This window comes from Mustela nivalis, assembly GCF_964662115.1.
Source record: "Mustela nivalis genome assembly, chromosome: 10".
Lineage (NCBI taxonomy): Eukaryota > Metazoa > Chordata > Mammalia > Carnivora > Mustelidae > Mustela > Mustela nivalis.
Window position 1 is genome coordinate 100867824 of NC_139029.1, and position 20838 is coordinate 100888661.

The following is a 20838-nucleotide window of genomic DNA, read 5'->3' on the forward strand; positions in this document are numbered from 1 at the left end:
AGCACCTCCCCCCCACAAAAAAATTACATATCTCAAAACAGAACTTCAAGACCCAACTTTGCTCCTTGTCTTTCCTTCACCTCATCCTTATTTCAGGAAATATGTCAGCAAATCTTTTGGTGCTTCCCCTTTTGCAGCAACCTTGGAAGCCAGTTGTTGAGCGAGGCAGAACTTAAAGCTGGAAGGAACCAAGTTTCCAGAATCACTGCCTGGAGGAATGCTGCTTACTAAATAGGAACATTTATGTTGGACTTTAGAGAATTGAGAAGTTGATGAATGATTAGCCAGAGAAGCTAGCATTACCTCAACTAATACACTAGTCTTGTTTTATTTTAAAATGTTTGAAAATATATAGCTTTAAATATGAAATAACACATTATCCAGTCTAATACTCCTCTAAAAAATACTTGCTCAGGAGACTCATCATAAATTTTCAATTAAGATATCAGAAGCTGGAAGTCCCCAAACCATATCCAGGTTCATATATTTATTGTCTATTTCCCTCACTAAAATGTAAGCTCTAGAAGAACAGACGGTTTATTTTTCTGTTCTGTTCATTGTCATATCTCCAGTATCTAGAACTGTATTTGACTCATAGAAGGCACTCAATAAATACTTGTTTAAATTAATGAGTGTTGAATAAATAATGTTAGGAAGCATACTGGTATAGCCTTCTTTTCCTACAACTGAAGGGCACTAGTCAATTTTATAAACAGATAAAACTGCTTCAGAACTGTGAAACTTCACCATAATGACCTTAAGATTTAAAAAATATCAACATTATGATCAGCTGTCCAGATGACTTCACAGAATCAATGAAAAGCATTTATTTGCATCCAAATATTTTAATAATAAAGAATAAAGAGTACATCTCAATGTGTTCCTAGCATTCAATAGATAACTTCACAAATATGAAAAATTAAAACAACTTTTATGAATACAAGAAAGACAAAAACAAAATATAATCATCTTATCTGAATAGAATTACAAGGTTTCAGGTAATGTGGTAATTTAGGCCAAAACATAAAAATCATAAAAAACAAATTATGTAGATACAAAAAAGTCTCAATGTCAGAAAATGTTTGGTTCTTCAGAAAATAAAACATCTTTAAATTAACTATAAATCTCATGTTATTAGGCTCCTTAATCACACTGATTTTCTGAGATTAAACAAATAACTTCTCTGCATCCTTTAGTTTTTTTTTCCTATCCATTTTAGCAATTACAGCCCAACGATCTTCCCGCATTTTCCTCGTAGCTCCAAACTTCAGCGTAGATCCAGGGGTGGTTAGAGATGATGGGGTCTGAATACAAAATCAAATTAAATCAAATCAAAATATATTTAAAAAGATAAAGTTCACCTTTTGAAATTTGATTTCTGAAGGAAAAATTTAAAACTACCTTAAAAAAAAAACACACTACCTTTTTTGGTGTTCTGACACAAAGATGAGAAGTTGTTGGATTATTATTCTTGTATAATTTTTTCAATGTCTCCTCCTCAGAAACCATGCTCTTAAAGAAAAATACAAAAAATATAATCTGGGGTCTGTCATCACTAATACTAAAATTTTGTCCATATATGACAGAGAGGAGGAGAAACACAAAGAAGGGAAGTGGGGGAAGGGAGAAAGAAAGGAGGTGAAAGAAGAGAGAGAAGAGAAGGAGGAGAGAAAAGAAGAAGAAAAACTGAAGGCAATGACAAAAATACTCAATCTTCCAAACAAGAATAAAGATTTAGATTCTATTAACAATACTGCATTATATGAAATACTAATAACTATATTGTAGTATATGAAATACAACATGTATATTAATAGTACTTTTCTACTGATTTCTACTTCAGTTTCAGTTTCTACTTTTCCTTCCACTCCACTTCCCCCCAGCCTACTTACTCAAACTCACTTTGGCCTTATAATAGCATGTATAATCCTATAAAAATTATTATGTTATCAACTATCAACTTATGAGTATTGTAATTCCCCCAAATAATAATAGCTAACACTAATTTAGTAATTTATGTTAGGAGCTGTTCTAAGCACTTTGCCTATTTTAATTAATTTTAATCCTCACAATAATTTTATAAAGTAGGTATACTATTATCATCCCCATTTTAAAGGTGAAGAACTGAGACACAGAAATGTTAAGTACTTTGCCTAAGATTATACAACTAGTTAAGAGGTGGAGCTGGGATTCAAATCCAGACAGGCTGGCTCTAGAAATCCACTCTCTTACTGAATATACTATACAGATTTATTAGTCTGGTGAGCAATCAGTTCACAGTATCTTGTCCTATTCACTAATGTCACATTTACAGAGGCTCATTCTTAATTTAAGGAATAAGCTTTCAACTGAGTAGAATGTTAGCTCCAAGTTTTCATAAGTATTTTTTATCATGCTAAGGAATTGTTCCTCTATTCCTACCTTTATAAGAGTTTCTATCATGAAAAAAATGTTGGATTTTGTCCAATGCCTTTTCTGTACTAACTGAGATGATCATATGGGATTTTCCCTCCTTCATTCTATTAATGGTGATATACTACACTGATTTTCTTATATTGAACCATTCTGGCATTTCTTGGATAAATCCCACTTGGTCATGGTGAATACAACTTTTTTTTTTTTTTTAAGATTTTATTTATTTATTTGACAGACAGAGGTCACAAGTAGGCAGAGAGGCAGGCAAAAACAGAGAGGGGGAAGCTGTCTCCCTGCTGAGCAGAGAGCCCCATGAGATGTGGGCCTCGATCCCAGGACCCTGGGATCATGACCTGAGCCGAAGGCAGAGGCTTTAATCCACTAAGCCACCCAGGCACCTGGTGAATACAACTGTTAATATGATGTGAAATTTGACTTGCTAATATTTTGAGGATTTTTACACAGACATTCATAAAGGATAATGGCCTTCAACTTTCTTTTCTAGTAATGTCTTTATCTTACCCTGATATCAAGGTATTGCTGGCCTCATATAATGAGTTATCAAGAGTGCCTCCATCAGAAAAGATAAATACCCAACCTTGTATCAACATGTACGGGACTGAAGGAGATTATGCTGAGTGAAATAAGTTAAGCAGAGTCAGTTATCATATGGTTTCACTTACTTGTAGAGCATAAGGAATAACATGGAAGACATTAGGAGAAGGAAAGGAAAAGTGAATTGGGGGAAATCTTAGGGAGAGACAAACCATGAGAGACTGTGGACTCTGAGAAAAGAGGGTTTTGAAGGGGAGAAGGATGGGGGGATGGGTGAGTCTGGTGGTGGAGACTGAGGAGGGCACGTATTGCATGGAGCATTGAGTGTGGTACATAAACAGTGAATCTTGGAACATTGAAAAATAAAATTTAAAAAAAGAGTTCTCAAAAAAAAGAAAGTTCTCTCCAATTTTCTGAAGTCTGAGAAGGTTATATCCCCAAATGTTTGATACAATCTATCAAGGAAGTCATCTGGCCCAGGACTTTTCTTTGTTGAGAGGTTTTTGATTACTAAGTCAAATTCTTTACTGACTAATAGATAGGCCTGTTGAGGTTTTCTATTTCTTCTTGGATCAGTTTAATTTGTGCATCTCAACAGTTTTACCCATTTGTTCATTTCTTCTAAGTTATAGAATTTGTTAGCATATATTCACAGTATTTTTTATCTCTAATAAGTAATAAACCCACTTTCCTTTTCTGATTCTATTTATATCTTGTTAGTCTAGCTAAAGATTTGTCAACTTTTTTAATCTGAAAAGATTTGTATTTGAAAAATGTATTTGAAAAAATACATAAATTTTGGTTTTCTTTATTTTCTTTATTGTTTTCTATTCTCTAATTTGCTTATCTCCCCTTGAATCTTCATTTTTTTCCTTCCTCCTGCTAGTTTTGGGTTTGGTTTGCTCTTCTTTTTCTAGTTCCATAAAGTGTAAAGTTATTGATTTGAGATCTTTCTTTTTTAATATAGGAATTTGGAGCTATACATTTCCCTCTGAATTTTTGCTGTAACACAGTATACTGTGTTTTCATTTTTATTCATATCTAAGTCTTAACTTCCCTTGTGATTTCTTCTTTGATCCACTGGCTGATTAAAAAGTGTGTTAATTTCAGGGCACCTCGGTGATTCAGTCAGTTAGGCATTTGACTCTTGATTTTGATTGAGGTCATGATCTCAGAGCCCTGGGATGGAGCCCCACATCAGGCTCCGTGCTCAGCAGGGAGTCTGTTTCTCCCTCTTCCTCTGCCTCCTCCCCACACCCCCCCCACCCATCCTCTCCTCCCCCCCCTCTCTATAATAAATAAAATTTTTAAAAAAGAAACTTAAATGTGTGAATCTTATAACTGAATACGTCTGCAAATCAGATTCTTCCCTTTCCCCAAGGTTTGCTATAGTGAGTTACTTTTGTCTTGCTTTATGCTGTACAAGTTTCTGTCCAGGGATTAGCCTGGGTAAAAATTTGGGATCTTTTCACATATTTTTTTTTTGAGCCTGTCTTTCCATGGGCATGTGCAGTGGTTTTAAATACCCCAGAAATGTGACTGCTCTTGATGTCCTAATTTTTTTAAATGTCTGATCCTCCAAAGAATAAAAGTGAAAAAAATAAGAAAAAGAAAACCAATTACAGTTCATTTAAATCCTCTGTAAGACACCTCCAGCCAAGGGGAATTGAATGGCAGCCAGTTTCTGTGCCTGCACAGTGATGAGAAGCAGCAATGATAATCCAGAACACTGAATCTTGATATTCAGAGAAAAAGTCCTTATTGCTCACCTTGACTACAGCAAGATATGAGCATTGTTGTCTGCCATAGGACAATGGATTGGATGATAGGTAGCCACTACCATTCTTAAGGATGAAACTGACCAAAATTAACTGTAATTTACCAAGTTTCAACCCTGGAAGTTGCAAGCATTCAAATAGTCTACAGAGTTCCAAAATAGTTACTTCAGACAGTTTCTGCAAGTACAATTGCTGTCTAGGTAGAGAAATTTGTGCTATTTCTTACTTCACCACCTTCTGTAAGGTCACTCCAGACAATCCATTTTTAAATCTAACTTTTTATAATTATTTGAGTGTTCACCAAAATTTAAATGCAACAATAAGAAAATTGCAAAACAGTAACTTTGAGTGATAATTATAATCAAATAAACTGGACTATGAAATGTATTTTTAGGCAAGTATAAATAACTGCATACTTCTAGAATACTGTAGTATGCCTATTGTGTTACAAAGCTGTGATGTTCCTTTTAAAAATGAAATCATGAATCATTCTGAATCTCAGTTAAACTAGCTTAAATTCACACAGCTAGAAAAACAGTATGGGTTCCAACCCTGATTGTCTAATTCCAGATCTCATAATCTTTCTACTAATTCTCCTTACATTTTTATGTATCTGGACTTCAGTTTGAGTTGGCAGTTACTATGTATAACAACTTACATAGGCTATGGAGCTAAACTGTGTTCAAATTTTGGCTACATGCCTTACTAGCTATGTAATCTTGGGCAAGGTACCTATATGATTCAGTTTTCTCATCTGTAAAATGAAAACAGCCCTGTATATACTTCTAATATGGGATTATTCTAAGAAATACCTATATAATCTTTGCAATGGTGCTTGGCTCACAGTTTTTATCATTAAAATGTTAATCATCATCTATAAAACAAAGAGGCACTTAAGGATTCTATAAGTTAACTTCAATAATTAGGGTTTTAAGACTTCAAGTACTCATTATTCCAGAACAAATGAAAATAGAGGGTTCCAAAGCAGCTTCAAAAGCTTGAAGGATCTCAAAAGTTAAAAGTGGCAATAATGAAACAAACTAGCACCTTTAACTGGAATTTTGTAATTAAGAATCTTTGGTATATTGCTTCATTTTGTGTGATGAGGTTTCTTTTTAAATTAAGTGACCTAAATTCATTCTCAATAAATATTATGACAAGAAAATACTGGTAGGTGTGGATACACTCACGGGAGGGAATAACTAGTAATACAAACTGCTAGGGGTAATATCTTCTTTAAACAACTCATCTTTAATACATTAACTCTTTAAGAATGATAAAAATGCTATACTGGTCAACTAATACCTTTATACAGATTTCAACCAGTAAGTGGTATAAAATTAGGAAGAGGTATAATATGCAAAATCAAGAGGGGCCCTAAAATTTGGTCATAGCAAGATTTACCTAACCTTTCTTAAAAAAAAGAAAAAGAAGGAAAGAAAAAAGAAAAAGAAAGAAAAAAGAAGAGTATGTGGTACAAAACTCCTTTATAACAATCTGCTGGAAAACAAAATGGTTTAATTATCTTATGTGCCAACTATGTTACATGAAGTATTTGAAAATGCCATGGTTTCTGAAGTTAGATTATTTAAACCCTGTTTCTCCAAAATGCTGCAAAAGCATAGGGTTCTGTGTTATAGAGTTCTATATTTTAGTATTGCAATAGTAGATACTATGTGTATATATTATACAAATACATCAAAAATGTGTAAAAATAATAATGTAAACAATAAAAACTGATTTGTAGTATTTTTACCAAGAGATCAGTCGTTTCTGAGCTATCCGAATTGATATCAAACTCAAAGAACATTTTTCTCTTTTTATTACTTTCTTCCGTGGGTACATTCTTGTTTTCTCTTTGCTGAATTTTTAGTTTCGTTGGCGTCTTCACAGTATATGCCTATCCAAAAAGGAAAACAATGTATTATCTTATCAAAAAACCCTATACTGTTGGTAACTCAAGTTGAATCTTTAGTAATCAATAACTCTCCATTATCAGTGGGATGTACATAGAAATTTTTTATAAGAATTTCATTCAGATATTTTTGATACTAAAACTTCTAATTTCTTCAAAAAATTTATTTTTTTAAGATTTTATTTATTTATTTGACAGATAGAGATCACAAGTAGGCAGAGAGGCGGGCAGAGAGAGGAGGAAGCAGGCTCCCTGCTGAGCAGAGAGCCCGCTGCAGGATTCTATCCCAGGACCCTGAGATCATGACCTGAGCCGAAAGTAGAGACTTAACCCACTGAGCCACCCAGGTACCCCTCTTCAAACAATTTATAACAGGAGACTTTTTTTCCCCCTGCCCTTCAACTACTGAAGAAAATAATGGCAGGAGAGAGTGGGGGGAGAGAGACTCTCTAGCATCAGCAGTCAACAATCTTAAGGAAAGAGGGACTTTAATTTTTCTACCAATAAACAAGACCAAAGACCTGAATGAGCTTTGCTCTTTCTAAAGAAATACTTACTGATTTATGAGAAAATAGGTATGCTTATATTTTGTTCATAAAGTAATTCACATTAGTCAATGTTTAGTATTCCATATTACCCTGTAAGCTTTATAATTTTTTAAAGTATCTTTAAAAAGTCAGTAACATCCGCAAAAATGGCAAAGCAAGGTATTCCAAAAATCTGCTCTTCCATGAAGCAATAAAAATACTGTAAAATGGTCAAAGTCAGCTTTTTGAGAACTCCGGAAATTAACCAAAAGCTTGCCATAAACTGTAATGCTTATCTTTTTTTAATGGCCAAACGTCTGTAACAATAGCAAGCTTTGTGGTTTTTTAACTTTTCTTCATTCCAGCCCCCGCCCTCTGTTACCCTTAAAAAAATAATATCCCACACTCTTTATCTAGTCTGAAAGCCATTAGATAGCACAGAACAGAACTGAGAGCTCTTCCAAAGCTTTATTCCCCAAAAGCTGTCATTTTAACTTGTCTAGTGGTTCTCTGAAAGACCTCACTTACAAGGCTGATTGTATTTAACCTGACTTAGAGCTTATTATTACAAAAACTTTCTCCCTCTTATGAAGTACAGCATAGCATTTGTCAAAACAATCATAAGCAAGCATTTGAACTTTGCAGTTTCATGAGGCAATGGAGCTGGGCAAATGACAGGGCAAATGACAGACTAATGAAACAAGATGAGATCGGGAGGGAGAAAAACCGTAAGAGACTCTAAATCTCACAAAACAAACTGAGGGTTGCTGGGGGGGGGGGTTGTGTGGAGAGGGTGGTTGGGTTATGGACATTGAGGAGATATGTGCTATGGTGAGTGCTGTGAAGTGTGGAAGCCTGACAATTCACAAACCTGTATCCCTGAGGCAAATAATACATTATATGTTAATAAAAATAATTAATTAAAAAAAAAGAACTTCAAACATGTAGGAAATGAGACATCCATAAGGGCTTTGAAAAGCTGACATTAATGGCAAAATAAAATAAAATCTAAAGTTAACAGTAATGTACCAATGTATGTTTCCTAGTTTTGACAAATGTACATGGTAATGTAAGATGTTAACAATGTAGAAAACTGGGTGATAGACGTAAATGAATTCTATGTACTAACTTTGCGACTTTTCTATAAATCTAAAATTATGGTAAAAAAAAGTTCTTTCTAAAAAAGTAAGGTCACCACACCTATGAGAATGGCTAAAATCAAAAAGATATAAAATACCATGTAATAGCAAGGATGTGGAGCAACTAGACTTCTCATTCACTGCCAGCTAGGATATAAATTTATGTAATGATTTTTTTGAAAAACATGATTGGCAGTGTGATACAATAAGAAATATATATTTAGTCTTTGTCCCTAGTTCCTGACACAGAACTTTTAAAACCCATGTAATTTCCTGAGTGACTGGGGTGATCAGAGCATCTTTTGGTACAATATTCAGTCTTTGTCCCCAGTAATGTGATAGGAGTCTTTCATTATTCAAAATAAGCTCCTTTCAACTGGACCAAAGTTAACACTAATGAAATAACTGACAGGAAAGGGCTCCTAGATAACTTGAGGATGGTGGCTAGTAACCAGAAAAACCAAGGCTTGATTAGAAGTTTGTAAATCAGCTACACCCTTTAACCAGGATCCTGGGAGAGAAGAGGGGATGGAGAGTGAGTTAAACATCAATGGCCAATGATGTAATCAGTCATGCTAGGTAATGAAACCTCCATAAAAACCCCTAACTGATGGGGTTCTGAGAGTTTCCATGTTGGCAAACACACAGAGGTACTGGAAGTGTGGCACTCTTGAAGAAGACATGGAAGTTCTGTACCCCTTCCCTCACACTTTGTCCTATTCATCTTTTGGCTGTTCTTGAGTTGTACCCTTTATAATAAACTGGTAATAGTAAGCAAAAGAATCTTCTAAGAATCATTCTAGCAAATTAGAAAACATGAGGAGGGAGGTTATGAGGACCCCCAATTTAGAGCCAGTTGTTCAGTAGTACAAGGGGCAAACCAGGACTGTAACTAGTGTCTGAAGTGAAAGCAGTCTTGTGGGAGTGAGCCCTTAATCTGTGGGGTCTACATTAACTCCAGGTAGTGTCAGAATTTAATCAAACCGTAGGACAACTACCTGGCGTCTAAAGAATCAGAGAACTGGTATGGTGGGGGGGAACTCCACATGTTTTGTATCACAGTAAAAAAAAAAAAAAATACAAACTCAGTCAGTATCTATTAAGATGGAACATAGTATACATAACCTTATAACCCAGCAATTTCATTCTCAAAGACATACCCAACCAAAATGCATAAAGGTCAAATACCAGAATTTTTATAGCAAGACTATGCATGAAAGCATAGTCTGGAAACCACCCAAAAGTCAACTAATAATACAATAGATAAATAAACTGTGGTATATCACACAATGGAATACCATATAGAAATATAAACCAAAAATCTAAAACTTCAAGCAACAATATGGATGAGTCTCACAAACATAATATCAAGTAGGAAAAGTCAAAATAAAAATAATGATTCTATTTATAAAAAATGCGAAAACAGGGAAAAGAGAAAATACAAAAACAGGTACAGCTAATGTTAGAGTTGGGACAATATATGGCCTTGGAGGAGAAGCCAGTGACTAAAAAGGGGGCAGGAAAATCTTCAGAGGTGATAGTAAGATTCTGTGCTTTAATCTGAGTGCTGGTTACAAAGTTATGTTTAGTGTGTAAAGAATCATCCAGTTGCATAATTAATATCTGTGCATTTTTCTTGCATATATTTCAATATAAAGTTTTTTAAATTAAGTTCATTCTATATGAAGATGACTTCACACTCTGAATAATATAAATACAACAAAATAATTTTATGTAAAAACCTCTCTAAGCTATGTAGTTTACTAATTTTCATAACTTCCAAGGTGTAGATAATATTGCATATGTAGCAGGATGTGAGAGAGACTCTTCCTTTTGCTCTGGAATTGTCAACTGGGGCACAAAGCTGCAGAAAAAAATGCTAGTAGCCCATATTCTAAAGAAAGCAACCTATGATTAAAGCCAGATCCTTCTCTAGGGCTTATTAAAAAGTGGTTAAACTGGCCCTACAATCACCAAACACCTCCTTTCTTCCCAGTTATTTTAAGGAAACTGGAAGGGGAAGGCATAAAATTTCAGTATAGAGAGAGGTCGAAATATTTTTTCTTTCAATTTCTAAGGCAGGTGAGCAGACAACTCAACAGTAGTCTAACAAAAAATAGGGGTGCCTTCAAGAAGGATTGGCATCTCATTCCCTTGCTAGATATAAACTTAGGAAGAGATTTCGTCTTTGTGTCTGACTGGATAGTTTAGAGTAAAAAGAAATTAGATAGAGATAGATGGTAGGATGTGGGGTCAGAAATGTAGCATTCTATACTGCTATTTAGCATGGAAAGGTTGAATGAATTCCCCATGGATTAAGTGAACATGTGAAAGATAGTAACTGAGCCATCTTGCTGTTGTCACCTGACACACTGAGGGCCGACTGCTAAGTAAAAGACCGGCAACAAGATGATGTAAAAGTATACAGCAAAAGGAAATAACTGGGGTGATACTGAAAAATGTTAAGTCAGAATCATATCACCCACATCAGGGAATGCCATCTGGTAAATGACAGAAAATTATGGAATCTGTCCCAAATATTATTAAGTTGTGGATAATGATATTTTTAAAAAACAACAATTTCATGCTGGTATCACAAAAATTGAATTTATTTTTTATTTCAATGTGTGATACCAGATATATATGATACCAAAAACTTCTTTTTTAACTTAAAAAATTATGACTTTCTGAGAAATTTTAGCAACCAACCTTTGGTAATGGTGTAGATAAAGTACTTTTGGCAGGTGTCCACAGACAGTCTCTTTTATCTTTGGATTTGCCATGGTCAACTGATGTGAAGTTTCGAGATATATTTTGTGAAGGAGCAGTTTTAGAATCAAATTTCCAATAATGAGTTTCATGTGTTTCCAGTAAAGGTGTCTGTATTTTCTATATTGAACAACAAAAGGGAATAAAATCATCACTACATGTCATTTTAAAGTGCAGCAATTAGTTGAAATAACACTGGAATAAACTAGAATGTATCCTCAAATTTACTATTAATTGGATAACTTTGAATAAATTATCCTTATTTTGTCACTTTATTTTCCCATTGAAGATGAAAATGCTATCTGCCTGTCTTCAGAGAGCTGCTATGAAAAGAAATAAAATGTCTCAACTCTTTAAATGACCCAAAGTTGAGGATTTGCTGAAGAAAAAAATCTCTATTCCTGGTGGCAAAGAGCCTTTCTTTGTGGTTCATTACAATAGCCTAAAAGCTACAGGTCAGTTTATTCTCATTTCTATCCATTCTCTTTTATGCTTTCATATTTCATCTCTCTCATCTATAAAAATATCAGCCTTTCCTATCCATGAGCCTTATTCCCCACAAAAAAAAAGAAAGAAAGAAAGAAAAGAAAGAAAGGAATATAGGGAAGAAAAATCACAAAAGTAGAGAACCAGAAAAAATTTCCAGGAGGAAAAAAATAACTATTTTCTTCAATTCTGAAGATAAATTACAAATTTACTCTAAATACTTAGAAGTTATTTCAACTTAATTTCTTCCATTTTCTTTCTCTCTACCTTTATATGTATCTTCCCTTTAGCACCTGACCTATCTTTCTAGTGTAAGTGCATAATAACTGCTTTAGTGGAATAGTGTTAGGTGCTTTCTAATTTTATCACTTTCTTTGATCACCACCATCTTCATGAATACAATCACAGCAATTACAAGAAAAAAATGGAGTGTGTACATGCACACACGCACACACACACACACACACACACAACAGAGCTATTCTCAAAAGTTCAGTGGTTAAATCTGCAGTAAATTTAAGTTAGGAGCATATAGGATGTGGTATTAAGATATGAGCACATGCGCTATAAAAACACTGGACTGATGGGTGAATAGATAAAGGTAGATGTGGTATACACACACATGGAAGAATATTACACAACTATAAAAAAGGCTGAGATTGTGCCATAACCATGGATGGACCTAGAAGGTATTATACTAAGTGAAATAAATTAGACTGAGAAAGACAAATTCCATATGATTTCACTCACATGGAATAAAAAAAATGGTAAATGAATAAACAAAAAGCAGAATCAGACCTATAAATGCACAGAACTGATGGTTGTCAGATATGTGGAGGATGGGCAAAACAGATAAAGGCAAGTGGGAGATACAGTCAGGGAATGAATAAATCATGGGAATAAAAGGCAAGCATAAGGAAAACAGTCAATGATATTGTAATAGCAGTGTAACAGGACAGATGGTAGCTGTACTTGTGACGAACACAGCATAATGTACAAAATTGGTGAATCACTATGTTGCACACACACACACACACACACACATATCCATTGGACCAGGAGTCAGGTAATATGCTCTTTTCTCCTGAATCTTAAACTATCTTGGCTGGGAGACATTAAATAATCTCTAAGTACCTCTAGGCTCAAGTTTATCCGACTATATATTCAAGGGACTAAATGAGATATTTGTAGGTTTCTGCCCAGTTCTAGTGATCTCACTTCATAATCCTCTTTCCAGCAGATAGAAATTTTGGTAGCATTTTTTCACACAGTGGTATTTCTGTATCCTCATTCCTATATATTTCTGTCATAGGTGATAACACAGTTTTGATGAAAACAATTTTTTTCTCTCTGAATTCATCAGTGGCTCAGAATCTCCAAAATGTAACTGTTTTCATGGAAAAATTTTTCCCTCCTGAAAGAACTCAGAATGACAACTACACCACCTTGTGGCCAAATCTGGGAATTTAACACTTACTGATAGAATAGCAGCTTGAAAGAAAATGCACCCCCATTCTAGAATGCTGAAATAAACCTCTTCATGATAAGTCATGGAAATGTATGTACTTTCCTACCAGTCACATTCTTTCTGAATGTTACATTTCCAGTGATGCATATACAAGCAGATCTCATTTCATTGCACTTCACTTTGTTGCACTTCATAGATGCTGTGCTTTTGGTGGTTTTTTGTTTGTTTGTTTGTTTGTTTTGCAAAATGGAAGGTCTGTGGAAACTCTGACCCAGGCAAGTCTATCAGCACCATTTTTCCAACAGCATTTGCTCACTTAGTGTCACTTGTGTCACTTTGTATCACATCTTGGTAATTCTAAATATTTCAAATTTCTTCATTATTATTATTTGTTACAGAAATCTGGGATTTGGTGATCTTCAATGTTACTATTATAATTGTTTGGGAACACCATGAACCACATCCATATAAGACGGAAAACTTAACTTAAAAGCTGTGTGTGCTGACTGCTCCACTGGCCTACTATTCCCCATCTCTCTCCCTGTCCTTGAGCCTCCCTATTCCCTGAAACAAAACAAAACTGAAATTAGGTTAGTCAAAAACTACAACGGCTTCTATGTGTCCAAGTGAAAAAGGGATTCACCTGTCTCTCACTTTAAATCAAAAGCTAGAAACGACTGAGGTTAGAGAAAGGAAGTCATATTGAAAGCCGAGATAGACCGAAAGTTAAGCCTCTTGCACCAACCACTTAGCCAAGTTCTGAATGCAAAGGAAAAGTTCTTGAAGGATACTAAAAGTGAGACTTCCAGTGAGCACACAAATGATAAGAAAGTGAAACAGCCTTTCACTGTATATGGAGAAAGTTTTAGTGGTCTGTGTAAAAGCTCAAACCAGTCAAAATACTACCTTAAGCCAAAACCTAATCCAGAGCAAGGCTCCAACTCATCAATTCTATGAAGGTGAAGAGAGGTGAGGAAGCTACAGAAGAAAAGTCTGAAACTAGCAGAGGTTCATTCATGAGATTTAAGGAAAGAAGCCATCTCCATAACAAAAAAGTGCAAGATAAGGGGTACCTGGGTGTTAGTCATTATCCCAGGATCCTAGGATCCAGCCCCTAGTCAGGCACCCTGCTCAGAAAGGAGTCTGCTTCTCCCTCTCCCTTTGCCTCTGTGTCCCCCTCCCCTACGACTCATGCTCTCTCACTCACTCACTCTCTCTCTCTCAAATATATAAAGTCTTCAAAAAACAAAAAACAAAAAAAAAAAAACACAAAGCAGGGGCGCCTGGGTGGCTCAGTGGGTTAAGCCTCTGCTTTCGGCTCAGTTCATGATCTCAGGGTCCTGGGATCGAGCCCCACATTGGGCTCTTTGCTCAGCAGGGAGCCTGCTTCCCCTTCTCTCTCTGCCTGCCTCTCTGCCTACTTGTGATCCCTCTGTCAAATAAATAAATAAAAATCTTTAAAAAAAAAAAAAGGTACAAGTTAAAAGCAGCAAGTGTTAATATAGAAGATACTGAAGTTATCCAGAAGATTTAGCTAATTAAGTACTGAAGGTGTCTACACTAAACAAGAGAGTTTCAAGCTAGGGAAAATAGCCATATATTGGAAGATGATGCCATCTAGAACCTTCATATGTACAGAGAAGTCAATGCTTGCCTAAAATGTTTCAAAGGACAGGCTCACTCCCTTATTAGGGATTAATGCAGTTGGTGACTTAAGTTGAAGCCAATGCTCATTAATGATTGTGAAATTCCTAGGGCCCTTTAAGAATTATGCTAAATCTACTTGCCTATGCTCTATAAATAGAAAAACAAAACCCGGATGATAGTATATCTGATTACAGTATGGTTTAACTAAATATTTTAAGCCTACCATTAAGACCTACTGCTCAGACAAGATTCCTTTCAAGATATTGCTCATCTGGTTACCCAATAGTTCTGATGGAGACATACAAGATTAACGTTTTGATACCTGCTAACACAACATCATTCTGCACCCCATGGGTCAAGGAATCATTCGTTCAAGTCTTATTATTTAAGAAATACATTTTATAAGACTATAGATGCCATAGATAGTGATTCTATTGATGGATATGGAAAAAGTAAATTGAAAGCCTTCTGGAATAGAGTCACCAATCTAGATGCCATTAAGAATATTTGTGATTCAAGCACATGGGGGGCTCAGTTGTTAAGCATCTGCCTTCGGCTGGTCATGATCCCAGGGTCCTGGGATCAAGCCCCACATCGGGCTCCTGCTTGGCAGGGAGCCTACTTCCTCTCCCACTCTCCCTGCTTGTGTTCCCTCTCTCACTGTGTCTCTCTCTCAAAAAATAAATAAAATCTTTTAAAAAAAAAAAGGATATTTGTGATTCATAGGAAGTGGTTAAATATCAATACTAACAGGAATTTGGCAGAAGCTGATTTCAGCCCTCATAGATGATTATATATAAGGGGTTCAAGACTTCCTGACAGAAATAACTGCAGATGTGGTGGGAACAGCAAGAAAACTGGAATTAAAAGTGGAGCCTGAAGATATGACTTAATGGCTGCAATCTCATGATAAAATAAGTGAGGAGTTGCTTTTCTAGGGATCAGCAAAAAGAAGTGGTTTCTTGAAATGAAACCTACTCCTGGTAAAGATGCTGTGAAGATTGCTGAAATGGCAGCAGAGGATTTAGAATATAATATAAATTTAATTGATAAATCAACAGCAGCATTTGAGAGGACTTACTCTAATTTTGAAAGAAGTTCTACTGTAGGTAAAATGCTATCAAACAGCAACCCCTGCTACAGAGGAATCTTTCTTGAAAGGAACAGTCAATGAAGCAAACTTCATGTTGTCTTATTTTACAAAGTTGTCAAGGTCATCCCAACTTTCAGTAACCATCACCCTTGATCAGTCAATAGCTATTAATACGAAGGCAAGATGCTCCACCAACAAAAAGATTTCAACTTATAGAAAGCTCACATGATGGTCAGCATTTTTAAGTAATACAGTATTTTTATTTTAAGATTTTATTTCTTTTTCCATTTTTTTACTATGTTCAGTTTAGCCAGCATGATACTTTATATGGAAAACCAAGACTCCACCTCTAAACTACTAGAACTCACACAGCAATTCAGTAATGTGGCAGGATACAAAAATCAGTGTACAGATATCAGTTGCTTTCTTATACACTAACAATGAAAATACAGAAAGGGAAATTAGAGAATCGATTCCATTTATTAGAGCACCAAGAACTGTAAGATACCTGGGAATAAACTTTACCAAAGAGGTAAAGGATCTATACTCAAGGAACTACAGAAAACTCATGAAAAAAACTGAAGAAGACAAAAAAAGAAGGAAAAGCATTCCATGCTCAAGGATCGGAAGAATAAAGATTGTTAAAATGTTTATACTGCCTAGAGCAATCTATACTTTCAATGCCATCCCAATCAAAATTCTACCAGCATTTTTCAAAGTGCTGGAACAAACAATCCTAAAGTTTGCGTGGAACCAGAAGAGACCCCGAATTGCTAAGGAAATGCTGAAAAAGAAAAACAAAACTGGGGGCATAATGTTGCCTGATTTTAAGCTTTACTACAAAGCTGTGATCACCAAGACAGCATGGTACTGGCACAAAAACAGACACATAGAGCAATGGAACAGAATAGAGAGCCCAGATATGGGCCCACAACTCTATGGTCAACTAATCTTTGACAAAGCAGGAAAAAATATACCGTGGAAAAGAGACAGTCTCTTTAATAAATGGTGCTGGAAAAATTGACAGCTATATATAGAAGAATGAAACTCTACCATTCTCTTACACCATACACAAAGATAAACTCGAAATGAATAAAAGACCTCACTGTGAGGCAGGAATCTATCAAAAGCCTAGAGGAGAACATAGGCAATAACCTTCAACATCGGCCACAGCAACTTCAAGACATGTCTCCAAAGGCAAAGGAAACAAAAGTGAAAATGAACTTTTGGGACTTCATCAAGATCAAAAGCTTCTGCACAGCAAAGGAAACCGTCAACAAAACAAAGAGGCAACCCACGGAATGGGAGAAGATATTTTCAAACAACACTACAGACAAAGGGCTCATATCCAAGATCTATAAAGAACTCCTCAAACTCAACAATCAAAAAACAGAAAATCACATCCAAAAAATGGGCAGAAGACATGAACAGACACTTCTCCAGAAGATATACAAATGGCTAGCAGACACATGAAAAAATGTTCATCATCATTAGCCATCAGAGAAATTCAAATCAAAACCACATTAAGGTATCACCTTACATGAGTCAGAACAGCAAAAATTGACAAGACAGCAAACAACAAATGTTGGAGAGGTTGTGGAGAAAGGGGAACCCTCTTACACTGTTGGTGGGAATGCAAGTTGATGCAGCCACTTTGGAAAACAGTGCGGAGATTCCTCAAAAAATTAAAAATAGAGCTACATAATATTCATGATTTTCTGTTGTACTTTTATTTTTTTTAATTGAGGTAAAGTTGACACATAGTATTATATTTGTTTCAGGTGTACAATATAATGATTCAATAATTCTATACATTATTTAGTGCACATCATTGTATTTTTTAAAAAGTTATATGTCATTTCCTATGTGCCAAGCACTATTTATATATAAATGCCTTACAAATATTAGTTCATTTAATCCTTTTAACAACTTTAAAAAACAGATACTATTCATTGCCCCTTTACAGATGAGCAAGCTAAGGCATAAAGAAGTAACTTGCCCAGGCACCTAGGTGACTCAGTGGGTTAAGCCTCTGCCTTCAGCTCAGGTCATGATCCCAGGTCCTGGGATCGAGTCTCACACATCAGGCTCACTGATCAGTGGGAGCTTGCTTCCCCACCCCCACCCCGCCCTCTGTCTGTCTGCCTACTTGTGATCTCTCTGTCAAATAAATAAATAAATCTTAAAAAAAATAAAGAAGTAAATTGCCCAAATCAGAAACATTTGATAAACCTAATAATTATGACATATAAGGCTTATGATATTATTTCAATACTGTTGAAATAAAGTATAGAAAATAGAAGCCTATTTAAATTTATTATTTCTTTTATTGTTCCCTCATTAATTTATATATCCATAACGTCAGATAAAATATGTTATTTACTAATCTACTTGAAAACAAATAAATAATGGGCATATTTTGTTGGAATTATACATGACTCAAAACAACTCCATAAGAATATGGGATATCTATTTTCATAATATGAACACATTCTATATTTGGAAATGAATATCAAATGCTCCTTACTTATTTATGAGCCAAAAAATTTTCCAGGTAGATGTCAGAAAACAAGTTTGGTTATAAAGAAAAACCAGGAGAATTATATAAATCTCTTACCTTATCTTTTTTTTCAGGAGTAACAATGTTTTCTTTTGCCTCTCTTTTGAGTTTTTCCTATTAAAAATGAATGTACACAATGTAGTTACTATTATCAAAAATTAATGCTATTATCAAAATACTTCTAAGAAGTATTAAGAATACTAAACTCTAAATCTTATAAAATAATGAAAAGAAAAAAAAGAAAAATAAATTAGTTTCTTTCTACAGAGCTTGTTATTTAGTTTTGATTATCTTTTTTAAAAATTTTGATCTAGGGGCGCCTGGGTGGCTCAGGGGGTTAAGGCCTCTGCCTTTGGCTCGGGTCATGATCTTAGGGTCCTGGGATGGAACCCCACATTGGGTTTCTGCTCAGTGGGGAGCCTGCTTCCTCCTCTCTTTCTCTGCCTGCCTCTCTGCCTGCTTGTGATCTCTGTTGAATAAATAAATAAAATCTTAAAAAAAAATAAAATAAAATGCTGATCTGACCAGTATATATCTGTGGAATCTTGGGTAAGTCTTTTAAAACTCTGAATCAACTTTCTCATTTGTAAAATGAAGTAGATGGATCAGATTATAAACTAAGGAATACACACAAGTAATTAACTGTAATTAACTGTGAAGAATAAAGAGATCCAGAATATTATGGGCTTTTAGAGGCAGATATTAATTTTTCTGTGCATTGAGAAAAAGTACATTTTAGTTGGACTTTGAATAATAAACTTTTAACATGAAATAAATAAGGATGGGGGGAAAGAAAGTACAATAAGTACAAAATACTTAGGAGAGAAAACATCACTTTTGCTGGAGATGAGGGCATATATATCTTTAGTAGAAAAAAAAGAAAAATTAACTCTGGCCTGTAGAAAAGAATATGTACTTTGCCTTTAATATGAGAGTCACCTAGAGAACAGAATTGTTAGGGCCCCTAGAAGCCTTAAAGGACTCAGAGAAGGGGAAGTTCCAATACACAGAACTTTAAGCAGACTTGCCTTTCTTGTCTATGATGCAAAGTGTCAGGATATAAAATCAATGCACAGAAATCAGTTGCATTTCTCTACACCCACAGCAAGACAGAAGAAAGAGAAATTAAGGAGTCAATCCCTTTTACAATTGCACCCAAAACCATAAGATACCTAGGAATAAACTTAACCAAAGAGGCACAGAATCTATACTCAGAAAACTATAAAGTACTCATGAAAGAAATTGAGGAAGACACAAAGAAATGGAAAAATGTGCCATGCTCCTGGATTGGAAGAATAAATATTGTGAAAATGTCTATGCTACCTAAAGCAATCTACATATTTAATGCAATTCCTATCAAAGTACCATCCATCTTTTTCAAAGAAATGGAACAAATAATTCTAAAATTTATATGGAATCAGAAAAGACCTCGAATAGCCAAAGGGATATTGAAAAAGAAAGCCAACGTTGGTGGCATCACAATTCCGGACTTCAAGCTCTATTACAAAGCTGTCATCATCAAGATAGCATGGTACTGGCACAAAAACAGACACATAGATCAATGGAACAGAATAGAGAGCCCAGAAATAGACCCTCAACTCTATAGTCAACTAATCTTCGACAAAGCAGGAAAGAATGTCCAATGGAAAAAAGACAGCCTCTTCAATAAATGGTGCTGGGAAAATTGGACAGCCACATGCAGAAAAATGAAATTGGACCATTTCCTTACACCACACACAAAAATAGACTCAAAATGGATGAAGGACCTCAATGTGAGAAAGGAGTCCATCAAAATCCTTGAGGAGAACACAGGCAGCAACCTCTTCGACCTCAGCCGCAGCAACATCTTCCTAGGAACAACGCCAAAGGCAAGGGAAGCAAGGGCAAAGATGAACTATTGGGATTTCATCAAGATCAAAAGCTTTTGCACAGCAAAGGAAACAGTTAACAAAATCAAAAGACAACTGACAGAATGGGAGAAGATATTTGCAAACGACATATCAGATAAAGGACTAGTGTCCAGAATCTATAAAGAACTTAGCAAACTCAACACCCAAAGAACAAATAATCCAATCAAGAAATGGGCAGAGGACATGAACAGACATTTCTGCAAAGAAGACATCCAGATGGCCAACAGACACATGAAAAAGTGCTCCATATCACTCGGCATCAGGGAAATACAAATCAAAACCACAATGAGATATCACCTCACACCAGTCAGAATGGCTAAAATCAACAAGTCAGGAAATGACAGATGCTGGCGAGGATGCGGAGAAAGGGGAACCCTCCTACACTGTTGGTGGGAATGCAAGCTGGTGCAGCCACTCTGGAAAACAGCATGGAGGTTCCTCAAAATGTTGAAAATAGAACTGCCCTATGACCCAGCAATTGCACTATTGGGTATTTACCCTAAAGATACAAACGTAGTGATCCAAAGGGGCACGTGCACCTGAATGTTTATAGCAGCAATGTCCGCAATAGCCAAA

At 35.4% G+C, this 20838-nt stretch overlaps 1 protein-coding gene across 3 annotated transcripts in view; it reads right to left on the minus strand.

The window, feature by feature from the left end:
* Positions 1 to 835: 835 nt before the first annotated feature.
* Positions 836 to 20838, minus strand: part of SYCP1 (synaptonemal complex protein 1) — a 132746-nt gene continuing 112743 nt past the window's right edge. For 2 of the 3 annotated variants that reach the window (XM_082684980.1, XM_082684978.1), the window contains 5 exons: positions 18410 to 18466; positions 11039 to 11218; positions 6505 to 6648; positions 1423 to 1512; positions 836 to 1304 (listed from right to left, as the gene is read on the minus strand). In XM_082684980.1, coding sequence (XP_082541106.1) covers positions 1167 to 1304; positions 1423 to 1512; positions 6505 to 6648; positions 11039 to 11218; positions 18410 to 18466 — 609 coding nt within the window. In that variant the 3' untranslated portion in view covers positions 836 to 1166. The remainder of the gene's footprint in view (positions 1305 to 1422; positions 1513 to 6504; positions 6649 to 11038; positions 11219 to 18409; positions 18467 to 20838) is intronic. The other variant, XM_082684979.1, reaches the window with a different exon arrangement.